This window comes from Echeneis naucrates, chromosome 22 (assembly GCF_900963305.1).
Source record: "Echeneis naucrates chromosome 22, fEcheNa1.1, whole genome shotgun sequence".
Taxonomy (NCBI): domain Eukaryota; kingdom Metazoa; phylum Chordata; class Actinopteri; order Carangiformes; family Echeneidae; genus Echeneis; species Echeneis naucrates.
The window spans coordinates 17,620,101-17,630,559 of record NC_042532.1 but is presented as its reverse complement, the minus strand read 5'-3'; the positions used below and the strand labels follow the sequence as shown (position 1 = coordinate 17,630,559).

General features: G+C 44.0%; 1 protein-coding gene across 1 annotated transcript; it reads left to right on the top strand.

The window, feature by feature from the left end:
• The first annotated feature begins 4,151 nt into the window (after window positions 1–4,151).
• Window positions 4,152–9,850, top strand: LOC115036227 (uncharacterized). Its single transcript, XM_029494351.1, has 17 exons — window positions 4,152–4,265; window positions 4,609–4,935; window positions 5,081–5,281; window positions 5,631–5,752; window positions 5,821–6,049; window positions 6,148–6,350; window positions 6,508–6,660; window positions 6,845–6,965; window positions 7,055–7,189; window positions 7,452–7,576; window positions 7,669–7,780; window positions 7,866–7,915; window positions 8,022–8,198; window positions 8,666–8,783; window positions 9,006–9,183; window positions 9,397–9,535; window positions 9,847–9,850. Exons 1-17 carry the CDS (start codon window positions 4,182–4,184, stop codon window positions 9,848–9,850), a joined length of 2,478 nt encoding a protein of 825 aa, XP_029350211.1. The 5' UTR covers window positions 4,152–4,181.
• The last annotated feature ends 609 nt before the right edge of the window (window positions 9,851–10,459 follow it).

The window sequence follows — 10,459 nt, the reverse complement described above, 5'->3', positions numbered from 1 at the left end:
CTCTCTGGGTTTTTGATCTACCTCTCTTTTTGTATCTCTGTCCCTTGAGGAATTACACAGCTGCAGATTTGACTCTGCAGGCTCAGTGGAGGTGGTTTGCTATTGGATAATCACATCAGGAGCTAAAAACCAATCACACACTGTATCCAAGAAGGATTGGCCCACTCGGACTAATTCAAGGTTTTTGAACGTAGGCTGCACTGAGCGCCGCGCATCATTCATATCAGTGTTTGCAAATGGTAAATTTCCGTGGTGAGAATGTGGAAAGCCCAACATCATGTTATGGTAACAAAAGAGCCCAGTGTAACTTCAGAGCCCTCTACAGATCAGATGCTGTCACTGAGTCCAGATGAGGGAGGAGAGGCTCAGCTGCCTGGATGTTTGTCTCCATGGATACGCCACAACAAATCTGCATTGAGGCAGAGATTCAGAGCCAAAGGACGTGTGTTTGTTAACTGAAATATTTGGTCTCTAAACGGCTGCCATGTGTGATGTGTACAGAGTGTCTTCCTCTGACAGAGTGAAGCAGATGGAGGCAGAGCTGTCGCTCCAGCTCTCAGCACTCAGGACGGAAATAGAGGAGAATGGATTCTTACGTGGAGCAGGAACCTCCAGGTCTTTCAGGTGTGGAGGTTTGGTCGTGGTTTTTTTCATTCAGCCTGAAATATTTCTGTTTTGCTCAGATAGGTGGGCCTTTAAAGTCTGCCTCTGCTCAAAAATGTCTTTCGCTCCACCAGAAAATAGTTTTAAATTCATCTCTATTAATCTGCTGAAGGTCTATATTATATTTAGACAATCACAGACATTTGCTCCACATTTGTGTTTGGGGACTCCATAAACCTGTCCTGTAGTGCCATCATCAGGTTTCCATTTGTCTTTGGTTTATGATAAATAAGACGGCGTGAACTGTTTTAAAAAATGAGTTTTCTTTCAGGTCTGTTCTACCTCCAAAAGATGTTTCCTTCTTTCGGGTGGAGCGGGAACTCGCTCTGAGGAAGAGACTTCAGGTGAGACTAGAAGATGGTTTTTATTTTTATCCAGCAGAGTCTGGGGAGCTGAGGGAAGTTAATTAGTCTGTTTCTGGGTCACAAATCGAACTTTTCTGCAGGTGGCTGAAGCTTTGCCGGTTCAGTCTGAGGCTGACGTGATGCAGACGGAGCTGGAGAGCTGCCTGAGTCCGGAGTACAGGCCTGACGCTTTGCCTCCTCTGCTGCACCAGGTCAGAGGCTTGAAAACAACACATATGAGAGAAAGGCCGTTCAAACTAACTTCCTGATGTGAACGTTTCCCCACAGTTTTACACGGACAGATCGCGTCACTTGGCTCAGATCAAATATCAGCTCATGCTCAGATGGAGGAGATTTTCCCGCCACACCAGCATCATTGAGAAGCTTTATCCAGCTTACAAGGTGACGACGTGAAACGACCTCTCATTGTTTTTTAGTGATATTTTAGGGTTTGTTTATTGAATTTAAAGGCCATGGTGCAATCTCAAAATCACTTCATCTGTTAATTTTTATGCTACACAGAGTTATAGCACATAGTAGATCTCTATATGTTTTCTCTCAGGATCAGGTTCAATACTTGACAAGTGAGTATGAGGATGCCGTTCAGAGGGCCCGCAGACTGTCGGCGTGCAGAGAGAAGATCCTGACTGGCCGAGGAAACCCCGTTAACCTGCTGACTCCGGACGACCTGGTGGTTTACCTGCGGTGGCTGGTCTGCCAGCTGCACTCTGTTCAGACCATTCACAGCTTCCTCAGGGTAAAAATCTACGTCTGTCTGTGGTTATTTTACTCACTACGCTGAGTTCATGTCATCACTTCGTCAGCTTTATTTATCCTAAAATAATAAAATAAAAATAAAAAATAATTACGTTTATGGTTAAAAAGTTTTTTTTCCCCCCACAGGTGCTGCATTACATACCAGTTGGTGAAAGGAAAGACAAAGACTCTCAGCCAACTCCCACAAAGAAGAAGGAAAGTCAGACTCAGCATGCTCAGGGTGAGAGACAAAACTGAAAATCCACTCAATTAAAAAAAAGGTTTATCCCCGTGGAGAAAGAGCGCAGGGACATCTGTCCATGAGATAATCAAGTTATTAGATAATGAGATTCTGACCCGAGGAAAACTTCCTCAAATACCCAGATATAGTACTTACCATAGACATTATGGCTTACTGTGGGGCTTTTAATATGACATTCAACGACAGGACAAAATGTTCCCGTGCGCTCTGTCCACCTGCTGGAGTTCCTACCTGAGCTGCAGTCACTCATCGCCTACTTCCACCTGTCATATGACACTCGCAAACTCAGGACCACTGCAGATGAGATGGAGTTATTCAGCATGGTAACGTCCACTAAAATAAACCCAATCTTTGTGCCTTCATTGTGTGTTGAGATAGAAAGCTCCGTTTGAGACTGAATCTCGGCTGATTTCTCACAAGGTGTGGCGAGAGTTCAGGACAATCTTCGGACGACAAGAGCAGATGAAAACATTTCCTCAGTATGACAGCACAGAGGTCAGAGAGAGCAAGTGGGGGAGGACAAATCCAGGCATGGCTCTGAGGAAGGAGGCCAAGTGGATCCCTTTCATTCAGGTTTGAGCGACGAAGCACCTAGTTCTGTTTTCACATTAAAGGGTTTGCTAACTACTGCAGAACAGCTGGATCCAAGTTTGGTCTCTCAAGAGAGAAGAAGTTGGTGCTCATGAGCCCTGCGGGCATTCTGCATATTTATAAATTGTGTGTGTGTGTGTGTGTGTGTGGGACAGTCGATATTATATTGTCTGCTTGGATTTGGTTTTGAAGGTGAAACCCAGACGGGATCCTTGGCAGCAGAAGCTCATCACGACGCTGAAGGAAAGGAAACGTGTGGACGAGCTCCTGAGGACGCACAGCAGGTTTCTTCAGGTGGACGGTGGTTTGGTTTGGTTTGGTCTCCTGTAACGTGACATTTGATCAGTTTTACTGTGTGCCAGTGTTTTAATGTGCCTGAAACAGCTGATCAACAGGATTTAAATGATAAACTCACCAAAAGACTTATTGGGTTTAATTTTAATCTACTGTCATTTATGAGAATTTATTTTCCTAGCCTGTAAAATAGTCGTTGGTCTTCGTGTGCGTTCATATTGTGTTTAACACACGAAGACTTCAGGTCGAACACGACGCTTTAGTTGTGTATCAGCTGTTGGTATCTGGTACTTAGTGGTTTCTCTGATCAGGCCGCTGATATGCTCCATGTGGCTGCGACTCTAAAAGAGGACGCAGCTCTCGTCTGTGATTCACAGTCCGCACCGACCTCCTTGGCCTCACACAGCAGGAAGATGAAACATCAAAAGAGCTCAGAGATCTGGATGAGCGTTTACAGTTTAACTCAGGCACGTATCATTTATTTTCCTGCGCGGAGAGTGTGGGAACGGCCAACGTTTCCTCAGTCACAACAGAATATTGAAGGTGACATTTGTCCTGTTAGGAAACACACGGCTGTTCATCCAACTCGAGAGGGCGAGGGAGCAGCGACATAAAGAGTCTGAAGAGTCAAAGGTCAACAAACGAAAGGTGTGTTTGTTCTTCATAATTAGTTTTTACATAGAAAAAGGAATTGGAAACTCTGGTTTTCTGCTGTAGTTTCTGCACCGCTGCTCTCGAAATTAAACATCTTTATTGTCAAGTATATTCAACCATCCACAACTACTCAGACAAAAGAGGGGAAGATGTGTCTTTGGGCTTTATTTCCTGACCAGTTTTAAACCTTTAAACAATAAAACCTCTTCTTCATTCACCTTGGAGTCAGTGAAGTACAGCCAGTTCTTTATAAACCTGCTTTAAACCACAGCCGCTCACAGCTTCTGCGTCCAGACGACAGCTTGGAGGAAGATCCAGTCGTCACCAGCGGTGCTTACCTGTCCCTGAGCTACCTACGTCACCTCAAACTTCGAGAGCTCCAGGTGTGAACTGGATGTTGTTTGCTGATTAAGGGTGTATGATTATTATAAAAGCCATAAAGAGATTATAAATTTGATTATGAAGGTTCTCACTGCTTCATAACTCTCTGTCCACAGCGGGCTTGTCTTGGGATGCTGAACTACCTGCGCTCTGTTGAGCGGATGTTAACCTTTGACCTGGCAGGTTTACAGCTTGAGGATGGAGAGCTGTGCAGCACGGCAGAGGAAACTGGCTGGATGAATGCAGCCAGAGGAGGACGAGGGGAGGCCGGAGGTGTGGGCTCGCTCCAGTACAATCCAAACTCTCCTGGTGACTATAAGGTACAGACAAGTTCTTTTGGCTTGAATTCAGCCTTTCAAAATAAATGTCGAATGTAAAAAGCAAGCGAACATCGACAGGACCGGAGCATTTATTTATTTTTATTTCTCAGCTCCAGTGATGTCCATTGTAGTAAGGGTGATAAAATTGTGACAATTACTTTTAAAACCTTTGAGGCTTTTCATTGCAAATAAGTTGTACATATTGAATATATTGGATACATTACTGAGAACAGCTATCCTGAGTCCTTGAATGAATGAATTAGTGTGTTCTGGCTGTATTGGTGACATTAAAAATAAAAACACTTTCAAAAAGGTCCAAAAATATGCAACATTCATTTCCCAGGTTCATTGCTCAGAGTTTATGACGTTTGCAGAGGTGGAGAATCTCCATGATTTCTACAGAGTTGAGGAGCGTTTCATCCACACTCAGGACCAGAAAGGCTTCTACATTGTCTACGATGCTGCTCTGAGGGATTTAGAGAAGCTGGAGAATGAGCTTCTTCTGGTCGGGTCTCACTACATCCAGAAGAACAGGACTGAGGTGATGGGAAAAGCTGAGAAAGCCTGGACAGCAGACGTCCACTCCTGGGCCGGGACAGATATCGACCGAGTTTCGGTGCTTCTCGACCTCTGGACATGTGAGGCTGAGTTTCTGGAGAGCAAAGTGCAGGTATAGTGAGCAAATGTAGTTTACTCTCTGTAGACGTTCAGTATTTCAGATAAATTCCATGTTTCCCTCTAAACACCCAGAAACTGCATTAAAAATCTGTGTCTCATAATGTGTCCTCAACGTTTGCACGGCTGCTTTTCGCCAGCTGTTGAACTGTTACTATGAAGCCTACCAGCATGCAGCTGGGACAGAGGAGAGGTTTGCTCTGGCACGAGTCATCACTGACATCATGCACGGCAGACCACAGCTGGACCTGGAGCAGGATTACTTTGTTCAGGTCTACAGGGCCGAGACAGACTGCCTGCAAAATCACCAGCAGCTGATCAAATACATTCTGGATAATCAGGTGAAAACAGTAAACCTTATGTGCACGTGCAGGGGGATTAAGGGTGTACGAAACTGGTTAACTGTCATTGATTTGAATTAGTCGACCAGTTGATAAGCTGAGTGAAGGTGAGTTATTACTGATAACTATCTTTTAGTCATTTCCCAGCCCAACTGAGGAGCTTTGTACTCACTCTGAACTTCGTCTCTATTTTTCAACCTCTCTGGCGATTAATAGAGAAAATAATAATCTGCAGCTCAGTTGATCATGAAAACAGAAGAGTTGCAGTTGTAATGTTGTTAAGATGCATCTTTTCTTAACCAATCTTCAGCCTGCACCTTTTGACAAACTGTGTTGTGTGTCCCATCAGATTGAAAATCAGCGGCAGTACCTCCAGCGCATCTGGAGAGACAAACATAAAGGCTCTGTGCATGACTATGGTCTTCCACTCAACTACATCCCCAAACACCTGGTTTCACTAGGTGGAGACAGGCAAGTAAACAGAGAGGTCAGTTTTGGTGTATTGATCCTGTTTTTACCCCTCTGTGTCCTGTTTTCAGTCCCGCGCTGACGAACGTCTTTCTCCTGGAGGTTCACCCGTCTCTTTGTCTGGCCTCTGGAGTCTATGACAGTTTAGTCCAGGCTCACATCGAGCTCTGTCAGCTGCACCGAGCCACGAGTGTCTCTGACAAACTCGTCCTGCGAAAGAGGCTGCTGCAGGAGGCCCTGCGGAGCTGGAGGCATCTGGGCATGCCTGGCGCTTCCTACAGCACTCACATACAAAAGCATGTAGGTTTTTCCCAACAGGACTCTTTGTGAGAGGAATTTACACAGAGAAAGGTAAAAACACCTTAATCCAACTTTTGTTTCTTCTCCTTCACTCTCAGTTGTTCTCGGGCGTGTTTTTCGAGGACCCAGCTTTGGTCCAAGAGGTGGGGCTGTCGTTAGTGAAATCAGCAGAGGAGAAAGACTTGAAGCAGGGGAGGGAGAAAGAGTTGTTTGCAGTGGAGACTTTCTCCAAGCTGCTGGAGCTCGTCACCATCCGACATCGACTGCTGGAGTCGGCCTCTGAGACTGCACATCTGGCACAGTTAAGACAACGCTTCATCTCAGTGGGGGTTTAAAAAAGTCTTATATTCTCACCTGTGACAAAAACTAAAACAATATTTTTAAGGTCATGAAACGTTCTTATTTCTCTTACAACAGTTATATTCCCACATCTTCTCATGTTGGTCTCATTAATCCAGGTTGTATAAAGCTGTGGCCTCAGAGCTCAGCTTCAAGGAGTTCCACCTGTATATGAGGCCGTTGCAGTTTGAGGTCACTGAGCAGGAAGCCCAAACAGAGCAGAGGCCTATTTTTATCTCAGAGCTCCTGGAGGATGACACTTGTGTGGACACGTAAGTAATCCCAGAGCTAAGTTTATTTTGTGTTTCTGTTAATATCTCGATCGCTTAGCTGATATGTGAAATTTGTCTGCTTTAATGTTGAAGTCAACGTGTTCGCTAAAATAAGACGATTGTTGCTGTGAGCATGTTTTTACCCTGCTGCTGTTCTATAAGAGCCATGAAGTGTGTTTCAAAGGGAGCTGAAGCGCTCTGCCTGCCGCAGGTTCATCCCGTCCCACCTCCCTCTGAGCATCCAGGAACTGGACGAGAACCAGATCGGGAGGTTCAGCTTCAGCTCGGAGGAGACAGTTACTCATGTATGTTACAGAGAAACTCTGGAGTTTATTTCCTGAGAGAAGAAATGCATAAACAAATCAGATTTCTCTGTGTTCATATCTTTTCTTAGCTTCTGAACCAACAGAGTATCGAGAACCTCCAGGTGACTCTGGCCAGTCAGGTCACACAGAAAAACGCCTTGATAAGTGCTGTGAAAGTGGCCTGTCTGTGCTACTGGGCAGAGAGTGTGACATCATCATCAGAGGTGTGTGTAGCTAAGCGGCGGTTAATGAAGGATTTTTATGTCAATTGAAATTTGGGCTTAATACTGGAATGTTTCTATTTAACCTTATATTTTTTACTCTACTATACCAGAAAGATGTGTCTGAAAAAGTTATATATAATAGCACCAAACTCAAACAGGCCATTATCCTGCAGAGCAAGTGTTTCTACTTTTATGATTGTGATTTATATTTAATACTGCTCAGGACTTTTTTTTTTTATTTTAAAGCTGCTTTTTTTCTCAGAATGAAGAAACACTTAAAGATGTAAAATCTGCAACAAGATTTGACCACAAACCTGCAAGCGACACTAACGACCTGCAGGAGAAATCAAACTTGGCACTTTCTAACGGCTGTAGGAAGGCGAGGAGGTGATGTTCCACTCTGGAAGAACAAGTTCCACTGCTGGTCATTAGCAGCAGCTTTGTGCTTTCATAAACTGAATCATGTTTTCTTTCTGCAGGCTGATGGAAGCTTTTGTGTCCATCCAGCTGGAAAAAGCAGGTCTGCGTGACGAGATGCTGAATTCATTTGTGAAGCGGAAACAGGCCATGGGGGGTCTTATAAAAACCCCAGTGAGTTGCACACAGTGGTCACTGAGCAGGATGAAAAATCTGACCGTGTGCTCATGAAGTAAAATGAACTTCTCTCACTCTGCAGGAGGAAGCAGCAAAGATCAAAAGGAGTCTCATAACTGACTTTCTCACAAAGTAAATCCATTCTGTTACACAACAATTCACAACCCTGCTCACATTCGTTAGCTTTTTCCTTATTCTAGATCCGAGCGTGTTATTGTCTCTGTCAATATTTCCACAGATTCAACATGCAGATATCTCAGCATTGTGTGAGAGCGCAGATCGTTGCATACTGCTACAGTCTAACGTCTGTCTTGGACGACGTCCCTTCCATCCGTCGGTCCCACTTCACAACTCAACAAACCAGCGAGAGCAAAATTAATCTGGATTCAGGAGTTGAACTTTGCCCTGACCCCCGGTACAAAAAGCTGGAGTTTTATTGGTTATCAGCAGGAGAAATACAATTATTACAATAATAGCTGATGCCGTGAGAGAGAGGTGACACTAATGTGTGAAGTGTCAACACGTTGTGGAACAGGAAGTAAAACCAGCTTCATAATACAACATATACAATGTCATTAGTAAACAATACAACAAACATTAAATCAGTGCTTTATTCAAAAAACGTATTCATATTTGTAATAGATTTATGAAATTACTGTCTGGTCATCAGGCATCACACCAAAAAGGCCCTGAGGGTGATGGATAATACGTCAGTGAATGTAAATATGTATAATCAGATACAAGTATTTTCACAAAGCCCCTTGTGTAAATAAATAAATCAAAATCATTCACATCAACACCAAAACGACAAAAACCAGCAAATGCCTCTACATGTGTTGAGTAGTTTATTGTGTTTTGCGGTCACACCTTCTTCTCAAACAGCACCTCTGGCTGTCGGCCGCAGCAGCTGTTGTCTGCAGATGGAAAGGCTGTCGTCGACCTGTGGGCCGTCCCTCATTTCTCTGAGGTGCTTCACATGTTCAAGACGCTGGAAGTCTCGGTGAGAAGCTCACAGACAAATCTGTGGCTGTTGATTTATTTAGGATCATCTTTCATTTTAAAGGCAGGAAAGTTCCAAAGAAGGGAGGTCTGCGTCGCTAGCCTTTGGTGATTTAGTCCTCCATGTACAATGTGTTAGGAACTAAGTATGTCTTTAATTCACTGCCACGTCATTTTCAGTCTAAACCCTTTATTCAGTTCACTGTTGTTCTAATTTCTACAGGTCGGTGCCACAGCTCTCCATCACACTCTGCAGATAGTCTCAGCTCTTCATGACATTATTTATTACCTGGTGAGTTTCTCCAGACTTGGAAACACTGAAAACTCCAGCAGCTGGAGAAGAGGCCAGGAGACACCGGGCTCACAGCGGGCAGCTGGCTGGGGAGGCCCTGAAGGCATCGGTGGGTAAACGTTTCTAATGTAGTATCACAGTATGGAGATATCATTAGTCCGGTTAATTAGCACCTTAGCACCTTTCATTCACTGCCTGAATATTCTTTTAAATGGCATCTGGACAAAACTGACCAAGCAGCATTGTCTATCTAATAAGAAACCAGTATATAAGAATCACAATAACCTGATTAGATCTCTTCTCCCCTCTGGCTGCTGTACAGGGGCAGAGCTGCTGGAGATCCAGCGACTGGTCGACCGCCTGTCTGATCCCAGCAGCCCAGAGTCCGTCGGCCATCTGCTGCAGCTGCACAGACAGGTCCTCCTGTTGCAGTTTGACACGGCTGTCAGACACCTCATCAGGTCAGTGTGTGTGAGCAGTGAAAACACTTCACCTGCCTCATAATCCCACTTTAGCTGAAACCTCATTCTGACCTCTCCCAAACCGCTCAGTTTCTTATTAACCTTCGGCCGTGTGGCCTCTTGTTTTTTTTTTTTCTTAATCCAAACTAATCTTGCAAAGACATTTTCAGGAAAAATAAAAATTAACATGTTTTGGACTGTGGCCTTCAAAAGGGTCATCTTGACAGCTGTGAAACTAAAAGCATGTCATTTTGATAAAGCTCAAATGTGGCTGTGGCTTTGACTCTTTCAGCTTTTCTTTCTCAATGTAGGTGAGCCACATTCTTCTTTATTCTTATTTCACCTCAGTGATTTTTTAATACAGGCCGGATTGCCCGGGGGCGGGGGGTCAAAGGTCACTGTGTTTACAATGACGGCACGACAGCGTTTTTAAAAATAAAATTAAATAAATTTAAACTGTAGAAGCAGGAAATGTGGCGAATTTAAAGCGTACACAGAAAAAATGGTAGTTTCTTCACTTCTGTCACCAGCTGCTCCTCAGACAGCTAACGAAGACAGCTAGGCTAACGTTAATGTGTTTTTACCAGCTGTCGGAACAGCTAACAGCTAATGTGCTAGTATTAGAGCTGCTAACATGAATGTGTTAAGATTAGAGCTGCTAACATTAACGTGCTAATATTAGAGCTGCTAACGTAAATGTGCTAACGTTAGCGGTGCTAATATTAGCGTGTTAAGATTAGAGCTGCTAACATTAATGTGCTAACGTTAGCGCTGCTAATATTAGCGTGTTAAGATTAGAGCTGCTAACATTAATGTGCTAATATTAGAGCTGCTAACGTAAATGTGCTAACGTTAGCGCTGCTAATATTAGCGTGTTAAGATTAGAGCTGCTAACATTAGAACTGCTAACATGAATGTGCTAAC